Raw genomic sequence first — 9,781 nt, forward strand, 5'->3', positions numbered from 1 at the left:
CGACCAAATCCCATACTTGGTTTTCAGACATGGAGTCTAATTCAAATTGCATGGCTTCATGCCATTGCTTGGAACTAGGGCTCGTCATAGCTTGTTTGTAAGTCGCAGGTTCATCACTTTCAAGTAATAGAACGTCATAGCTCTCGTTTGTCAAAATACCTAAGTACCTTTCCGGTTGAGATCTATATATCTGCGATCTACGCGGGGTTACATCTCTAGATTGACCATGATTCTCACCAGATACTTCTAAAGATCTCTGAGTTTCATCTTGAATGTCATCTTGAGCATTCTCTAGAGTTTGTTGTTCGACTCGAATTTCTTCGAGGTCTACTTTTCTCCCACTTGTCATTTTGGAAATGTGATTCTTTTCCAAAAAGATACCATCTCGAGCAACAAACACCTTGTTCTCAGATGTATTGTAGAAGTAATACCCCTTTGTTTCCTCTGGATAGCCCACAAGGATACATTTGTCAGATTTTGGATGAAGTTTGTCTGAAATTAATCGCTTGACGTATACTTCACATCCCCAAATCTTAAGAAAAGACACTTTTGGAGGCTTTCCAAACCATAACTCATATGGAGTCTTTTCAACAGCTTTAGACGGAGCTCTATTTATAGTGAGTGCAGCTGTATTTAGTGCATGTCCCCAAAATTCTATTGGAAGTTCGGCCTGACCCATCATTGACCTAACCATGTCTAGCAAGGTTCTGTTCCTCCGTTCCGACACACCGTTCCATTGTGGTGTTCCAGGAGGAGTCAATTCTGATAGAATTCCACATTCTTTCAGATGGTCATCAAATTCATAGCTCAGATATTCACCGCCTCTATCAGACCGCAGTGCTTTAATCTTCTTGCCTAATTGATTCTCTACTTCACTCTGAAATTCCTTGAATTTGTCAAAGGATTCAGACTTATTCTTCATTAGGTAGACATAACCATATCTACTGAAGTCATCAGTGAAAGTGATAAAGTAGCTGAAACCACCCCTAGAATTTGTACTCATTGGTCCACATACATCTGTATGGATTAAACCCAATAGTTCAGTTGCTCTTTCTCCAACTTTAGAGAAAGGTTGCTTTGTCATTTTGCCAAGTAAACATGATTCGCACTTACCATAATCCTCTAAGTCAAATAGTTCTAGAATTCCTTCTTTTTGAAGTCTTTCCATGCGTTTCAAGTTAATATGGCCTAATCGACAATGCCACAGATAGGTGAGATCTGAATCATCCTTTTGGCCTTTTTGGTATTTATGTTATAAACTTGTTTGTCGTGATCTAATAAATAAAGTCCATTGACTAATCTAGCAGATCCATAAAACATCTCTTTAAAATAAAACGAACAACTATTGTCTTTTATTAAAAAGGAAAATCCCTCCCTTAGGATCTAAGCAAGAAACAGAAATGATGTTTTTAGTAAGACTTGGAACATGGAAACACTCTTCCAGTTCCAAAACTAGCCCAGAGGGCAACGACAAATAATAAGTTCCTACAGCTAATGCAGCAATCCGTGCTCCATTTCCCACTCGTAGGTCGACTTCACCCTTGCTTAACTTTCTACTTCTTCTTAGTCCCTGTGGATTGGAACATAAGTGTGAGCCACAACCTGTATCTAATACCCAAGAAGTTGAATTAGCAAGTATACAGTCTATAACGAAAATACCTGAAGATGGAACGACTGTTCCGTTCTTCTGATCTTCCTTTAGCTTTGGACACTCTCTTTTGTAATGGCCTATTCCATCACAATAAAGACAGCTTGATGTGGACTTGTCCTGCTTTGATTTAGCATTGCCCTTGGACTTTCCACTTTTCTTGAACGGTCTCCCTTTAGCCTTGAGTAAATCTTTGGCTTCACAGTCCAGTATTATCTCAGCCTTTCTGACAAGGTGAACAAATTCTGCAACTGTTTCTTCTCTTGGTTCACTTAGGTATAGTTGCCTGAAGCGACCAAACCCACTGTGCAGTGAATTGAGCAAGATAGAGACTGCCATCCTTTCGCTTATTGGTGTTCCTAGCAGACTAAGGCGATCAAAATATGAAAGCATAAGATCCACATGGAACCTTAGTGGGACGCCTACCCTTTGTTTAGTGCGAAGGAGCTGAACATGTGTTTCTTGGACTTCCATCCTATAACACCTGTTGGGAGAACTAACCTTTCGACCAGACATTGATTCAATCAACTCATGGACGTTCAGGTCCCTGTCCTCCGTGCTTCCACGACAGATATCCCTCAGATTCTTGATGAGCGTAAAAGGTTCATAAGCTACAAACCTTCTAGCCCATTCATCAGGGATATTGTTCAGCATGAGACTCATAACCTTTTTGAGATCCGCATCCCAGGCGGAAAATCTTTCAGGGGTCATGTCTCTGGCATAGTAGCTTGGCATGGGATGTAACAGTACATACTCAAGTCCATTGAGTCTGACTATTTCAACTAGCTTAGCTTCCCATTCAAGAAAATTTGCTAGGTTCAGCTTGACCATAAGCTCAGAACCCATGATGATGTTTTGATTGTTGTTTTCCATAGTTAAAACTACAATTGAAAAGAATAAACAAATAAATAACCATTCACATTTTCTCTTAATAAACTTAAATTCTAGCATACATGCATAATTCAATGTTCATTAAGCATTTTATTCAAGTTATGTGTTCCGGCAGGTGTGAATAAAATGATTCCAAGACCCTAAAATCCATTGAAGAATTAAGCACATTATGTATTTAGACTCAATTCTAAAATCTTTTAGGTAAGCAAAAGCCTTTTGCTAATAGTCTAGAAACTACTCTTAGTTGATAGGTACGTCTAAGAACTTATTAGGTAAACCTATCGATTTTGCCACGACATAAAAGGACTCCTTACTTATATCGTTGAGTTTCACCAAAACTAACATGTACTCACAATTATTTGTGTACCTTACCCCTTTAGGACCAATAAGTAACACCTCGCTGAGCGAAAACTATTACTAGATTGATGTAAAGGATATCCAAGCAAGTGTTTATTTTGGCATGGCACCTTTTAACTCAATTTTTAAGTTTGGAACTTAAGGCTCTTACTATGTTGGTTAGATTTTAAGTGAACTAAAATCCTTAATCATGCAACATAATCAAGCTTTGATCTCATGCATATTTAAGACATATTTAAAAGCAATAAATAACTTAAAACATGCATAAGATAAATGTGATCTAGTATGGCCCGACTTCATCTTGAAGCTTCAACTTCAAAGTCCGTCTCGAAAATGGTAACTTCGTCTTGAATTTCACCGTGGGAGGCGCCATTTTCTTCAAATAGGATAAGCTATAATTAAACTAATTACAACTATTTGATGGTACGCAGACCATATTTGAATTGAAAAACAATTTTGGTACTTTAGACCAATTACATTCAAATTAATGGTACGCGCGCAGACCATATTTTCTATCCTATTTGGGCCATACTAGTCACTTCATAACCTGCAAAACAGTACATATACAATATATACCATTCACCCATTCATTATCATGAATGGCCCACATAGCTGGTTAGTAAAACACGTTATACATCACATAAATATTTGCAGCAATTAATTAAGGGCACCAATAATCTACCAATTATTCAGTCCTTATTAATTCTAATCAAGTTGTTTAACCTTAAAGGATTTGTAGACCTGATCAAGAGTTTATGACTAAAAATGCTCCCACTTAAACCAATAAATTCATATGCTTTACTAATTTTAAACATAAAAATGTGTTTCTAGTCTAACCGGAAACATACAAATTTAATGAAAATTTAAAGCTCATATAAATTTATAATCGAATCCATTAATTTAATTTATTTCAGTTGAATTAAACGAATTTAAATTAATTCAAGATTTAATTTTAGTAAAATAATTAGTATAAATAAAATTTATAATAATTATAAAATTCAAAATCAAAATCCAAGAAAACAATTTAAATTACGAATTTTAAAATTAATTAAAATCGTTTCCGAACTGAAAATTAAAATTAAATTCAAAGCGCATCAATCGGGTCAAGACGAGGCCATGGGCTTGCGCCCATGCCCCGTCGTGTCCACGAGGCAGCATCGCCCCTCACGAGTGATCGCACAGCAAGGCACGAGCAGCTGCCACGCGCAAACGCAGCAAGCCGAGCCAAGCTTCCGCGCAGCATCGCTCGCTGCTTCGTAGCGCAGCAGTTGCTTGGCGAGGCTGGGCGAGGCAGCGCTCGTGCTGCGAGACACCCCTCGCTGCCCGCACGCGCGCGCCTGCCATGCTCGCTCGCCTTGCTTCTTCGCCCATCCTCCCATGCATCATCGCAGCACTCGACGCAAGGCAGGGCTGCTGCCTTGTGCTCGCGTGCTACTCGCCTTGCTCGCTGCATTCGTACCGCATGGGCGACGAGCTCCCTTGCTCGTCGTCGCATGCCCGCACTATACAACACCCCTTAAGGGTAACACGTAGCGTCCATTGCTTTGTGCGTGCAAGTTTTATGAGCGGATTGCATAAAATTAAAAATTTTATTTCCAAAATTAATGACAAATTAATAAATCATATTAATTTCATAATTTTAGGGCGAAAAATCGAAAATTTATTAATCAATTAATTTCCGATTACCATGTATTCAAATCTAGGTCATAAAATTTAAAATTTAACACAAATTAACAATTTTTATGGTGGTTTTTAATCATTGGTACCTAATTAAATTATTAATTAATTATGAAAATCAAATGAATTCTAAATTATTCGAATTTCAACAAATTAATCATAATTATAAATTAGGTTGTATAATTAACAAAGCTAGGCATTCAAACTTGTTAAACATATACTGTAGGTCAATCAAAAATTCAAGATTTATCAACAAGAATCGCAAATATTTAATTTAACATCTTAAATTTACAAACTTTTGCGTTCGAAAAACTAAAACCTCCGAAAAGTCATAGTTAGGTTTCGAATTTGGGAATTCTGGGTTCGGCCGAAAATTATTATTTTTGTCAAAATTTTAGAATGCCTTTTACATGCGGAATTGACACAAAAATCACTCGATTTGGATGAGTAACGAAGAAACTGCCGAAAAACTGCTACATATAATTAAATAAACGCAATTTGCAATTAATTAACAATTACGAAAATTAATCACCCCTTTTTAATTCCTTGCAAATTTGTAAAATTTAACCATGTTCATGCAATTTAGATTATGAAAATAATAAGAGTCTCGTGATACCACTGTTAGGTTATGATTCATATGACAAAACATAAATCATGCGGAAAAACCATAAAGCCAGGAAAACATATTATTTACACAAAATCATTTAGCATAGTTTAGATGCATACACTTTGTTGCGTGCCCTCCCTAGCTGCGCCCGAACCGAACAAGAACAAGTCTTTAGGACTCCAAGTGTCGTCCCTCCGTAGATAGTCCACAGCACGTCCGGATCCGCCTTAAGCTTGACCAACTAGAATCGCCCTTAAGGTAGCTTAGGAATTTCGGCTATTAGGTGCAAGTGTATGGCTGATTTTTCTTCAAAATCTTACCTTTAGAATACTTCAATTGTCTCTATAAATTATGACCCTAGGCACCTATTTATAGAGGTATGGAAAAGGAACTGGAATCCTACTAGGATACGAATTAATTAAACTAGAATCCTAGTAGAACTCTTATTTAATTAATTTATCCTTTTAGGATTAGGAATTCAATCATATATCAAATCCTGATAGCTTTAGGATTCGTATATGAACACAAACACACACACGCACGCACAGCAGCCCACGAGGGGCGCCATGCGCGCGCGCGCAGCCCGCGAGCACTCGCAGCCCATTGCCACGAGGCCCACACGCTGCCGCAGCCTTGGCGCGCGCTGGGCCTGCCTTGCGGTGGGCCTGGCGCAACCTTGGCTGGTGCGTTGTGGCGCGCTGGCTTGCTGGGCGATGGCCCGGCTTCGTGCTGGGCCTTCGTCTGGCAGGCCTCGTCCGATGCTAATTCGTACGATACGCTTCCGATTAAATTCCCGATTCCGGAATTCATTTCCGATACGAACAATATTTAATATTTCCGATTCCGGAATTAATTTCCGTTTCGAAAAAATATTTAATATTTCCGTTTCCGGAATTATTTTCCGATTCCGATAATATTTCCGATTCAGACAATATTTCCGTTTCCGGCAATATTTCCGATTCCGGCAATATTTCCATTTCCATTAATATTTTCCGATACGTACCATGTTTCCGTTTCCGGCAACATCTACGACTTGGATAATATATTTATATTTCCGATACGATCCATATTTCCGTTTCCGGTAATATCATCGTTTCCGGAGTATTCATTTCTTGCTTGTGACGATCTCAGCTCCCACTGAAACCAAGATCCGTCGATTCCGAATATCCATAGATGGAGTATTTAAAACACCCAGTGCTGACCACACTGAGAGACACGAACGCGCAGGTAACGCCAGTTGGCGATGCCATTAAATACTTGATCCGTTTACGTACTATTTGTGTGACCCTACGGGTTCCGTCAAGAGTAAGCTGTGGATTAATATCATTAATTCCACTTGAACTGAAGCGGCCTCTAGCTAGGCATTCAGCTCACTTGATCTCACTGAATTATTAACTTGTTAATTAATACTGAACCGCATTTATTAGACTTAATATTATATGCATACTTGGACCAAGGGCACTATTTCCTTCATCCCATGATCTTCTTCGTACCTAAAACAAAAGCAACATCGTGAGCCGAGGCCCAGTAACATACTACCCTAACAGCATAAACTCATTTCAATTCATTTTATTTACTTTGCAATCATGGAGAATAGAATATAGTAAATCAGATTCATAAAATCATCATAATAAAACATCATTTATAACTTGAAACTTTAGTAGTTCCCATTATCTTTCATAAAACCTTCCTTTTACTTGGTAACTGACAAGTTAGCCTTGCGGGACGTCTCCCACCTTGCGATAGTCCTCAAGGAGCACTCTCCCTTGTTGGACATACGCCCGTACCTAAATAGTTTCTTTTTTTTTAGCTTGCGGTAACCCTCAAGGAGCACTCTCCCTTGTTGGGTGTCCCGCGGTACGGCGGTACGTGCACGACCTAGAAATAGTAACCCCACTAACTGCCAGAACCGGTTACACTTGTATTTATCATGTTTCGTATCTTATTAGTAACTCATAGACATCGTTCTTATAAAATCATACATAAACATGCTTGAATATAATCATCATAAAACATACTTTGTAAACACATTTCATATCCCACAATCCAATAAAACACATCATTATAAACATATTTCATAAACTCATAAAACACATTTCATAAGGGGATTGTGGGTGTTAGCAATAGATGTTACCTCAACCGTAGTTTATACTTCCTGTTCGATGGACCGTTCTTCCTGAGCTCCAAAAATCGATTATCCTTGTAATTTGTAGATTGACCCATTAATAATTTTACAAATATACAATTTATAAAACTCCTTTAAAAGTACTTTTGAATATTATTACTAGTAAAACATTATTATTATTATTATTATTATTATTATTATTAACAGGAATATTTCGAACAAAAGGTCTTGCGCGCACAAGTTGTACAATAAATTTATTGTACACCAAGATAGCTTTTATGCAGTTTTTTGTAACTTTAACATATTTTTCTGTAACTTTTATATTATAAAATTAAAAAGTTGATAGATAAACATTTTAAAGGGTTAAATGATTAATTTATACATTATTAGTGATTTTGAAAAAATAATTTTTATTCAAATGAAAAAATTTATCATTAAAAAATAGATAACTTTTACATATATAAATGTAACTTTTAAGCATTTTGAGTCAACTTTTACTCCGATGTACAATATTTATTGTACACCCATTATAAATAAGAATTTGTGTATTTCGAAAGTAATTACTTTACTTCCAAAAGTAATACCATATAAGTATAACTTACCCAAATTTAGAGGATAATAGGAAGGTTGACTTTATCTTAGGAATTTGGTGACCCACGTACTATACAATATTACTCTAGTTGGTAATTGGTTTACACATTTAAACACTCAACTTTTGTCTACACGAAAAAGAGAAGAACAGTGAAGTGGCATTTGCGTGAGGTGGCAGCGGCACATGGGTGGCAGTAGGTGGTACTCGCCGAGGTTGGGTGGTCGGAGTTTCACGGAGGTATCAAGGTGCCTCCGGTGAGGTGGTGGTTCTGAACCGTGACAGCAGCGAGGATAGAGGAGGGGTACATCTTGATCATGAGTTCGGGTGCGGTTTCGAGATACTACAATTTATACTTATTACTTTTTGGCTTTTTGACCCTCAGAACCTGGAACTGCAGCTCTATCTGAGCTCTCCTTTCTTTCTATCTATGAAATAGAATCTGGGAATGGGCCGATAATGAGTACCTATCCCTTACGAGGATCGAACCCGTGTCGTCGACATGAAAAGACGATGTCCTAACCACTGAACGAAAGGGACTAAAAATTCTTCATATACCTCAGCTCCGAGAATAGAAGTGGTTCGGCCTGAATTCCCCCTCTAAATGAGACGGAAGGGCAGCCGAAGGCTCCATCGGACCGAAATTCTCTAGAGGAGTTGAGAAGAAATCCCTAGATCGGTATTTTCGTCGGGCTTGTGGGTCGTTAGTGCTTAGAGAGTAGATTGTGATGTTGGTGACGGTGGAGGCAGAAGGTGGTGGAGGTTCGGTGGTTCATACCACAGAGGAGCAGGGAGAAAGAGGGACTAATTTCGGGTTTCGGTTTTGGTAACGAAATGCTACAAGCTTGTTGTTTTTGGTTAGAAGTCATACATGGTGGTTAGGGGGTGAGAGAAGGTTAATTACTAGAGTGGTGTTTTGGTGGCTGTATGAAGGTAGAGGCAGCTACGATGGTGGTGGTGCATAGAAACAGAGGGTATTTTGGAGGATTTTCATAGCTAATTACATGTGTGTTCTTGCTTGATATGGAGAATGATGGCAGCATACTTGGGTATTTATAAGGGATTATAGGTGACGAGAAACGTAAGGGATGAGCTAAACTTTAATGGTTTTGGCAAAACCTCTAAATCAATACCATGGAAATTACATGAGGGGAAGAAGAAACCGGGTAGTCTACAATTGATGAGTAAGCTCAAATGGGTGAGTTGCTTATGACATTTGTCAAGAAATATTGTCCTTTAAGGTTTTACATTTAGGCTCCGTTTGGTAGGGCGTAAAACGTTTTCATGGAAAACAATTTTCCCCTTTTCAATTATTTTACGTTGTTTGGTTGGGTAAGGGATGGAAAATAATTTTCCATTACTCACTCAAAGGTGGAAAACACTTTTCTATTTGAAAGGGAGGGAAACGACTTTTCCTTCTTTCCTCCTTACCTCCCTCTCCTTTCTTTCCCTCAATCTTCACCATCTTCTCCCATTTTTCTTTAAGCTACCAAATAAAGGAAAACTAGTTTGAAATTGTATTTTCCCTTGAAAAATGTTTTTCATGGAAAATCATTTTACATTGAAAATGTTTTACCCCTACCAAACGGAGCCTTACACGTAAAAGTCTAGAGGAGTAAGGAGGAAGTAGGGGATGACCTTGTAGACCAAGAAAATGAATTTGGACAGAAATAAGGAGAAAAGGGAGTCAAAATAGTAAGAAAAATTTTCTACTCATTCACTTGATTGACACGTGAAAGAGAAGCAAAAGAGGAGTATGGATTTTGGCTTTTGAGTGAGCATGGGTATTTCTATAATTTTATAATACTAGGCAAATTTCAGAATTTCGGTTGCTAATGATGTTAAATACGGGCTTAGATTAGTCGTACATTAGACAATTAAATTTCG

The 9,781-nt window shown here is 38.0% G+C and overlaps 1 protein-coding gene across 1 annotated transcript; it reads right to left on the bottom strand.

Moving 5' to 3' along the window:
* Nucleotides 1-1,179: 1,179 nt before the first annotated feature.
* Nucleotides 1,180-9,159, bottom strand: LOC130459804 (uncharacterized). Its single transcript, XM_056827370.1, has 5 exons — nt 7,908-9,159; nt 7,315-7,379; nt 5,300-6,673; nt 1,660-2,529; nt 1,180-1,570 (listed from the first exon to the last, which is right to left on the bottom strand). Exons 4-5 carry the CDS (start codon nt 2,519-2,521, stop codon nt 1,554-1,556), a joined length of 879 nt encoding a protein of 292 aa, XP_056683348.1. The 5' UTR covers nt 2,522-2,529; nt 5,300-6,673; nt 7,315-7,379; nt 7,908-9,159; the 3' UTR covers nt 1,180-1,553.
* Between the last annotated feature and the right edge of the window lie 622 nt (nt 9,160-9,781).

The sequence above is a fragment of the Spinacia oleracea genome, chromosome 4 (assembly GCF_020520425.1).
Source record: "Spinacia oleracea cultivar Varoflay chromosome 4, BTI_SOV_V1, whole genome shotgun sequence".
Taxonomy (NCBI): Eukaryota; Viridiplantae; Streptophyta; class Magnoliopsida; order Caryophyllales; family Amaranthaceae; genus Spinacia; species Spinacia oleracea.

What these genes read in the sequence shown, in the direction of transcription:
- LOC130459804 (XM_056827370.1), bottom strand. Translation starts at nt 2,521, where the DNA reads ATGGAAAACAACAATCAAAACATCATCATGGGTTCTGAGCTTATGGTC.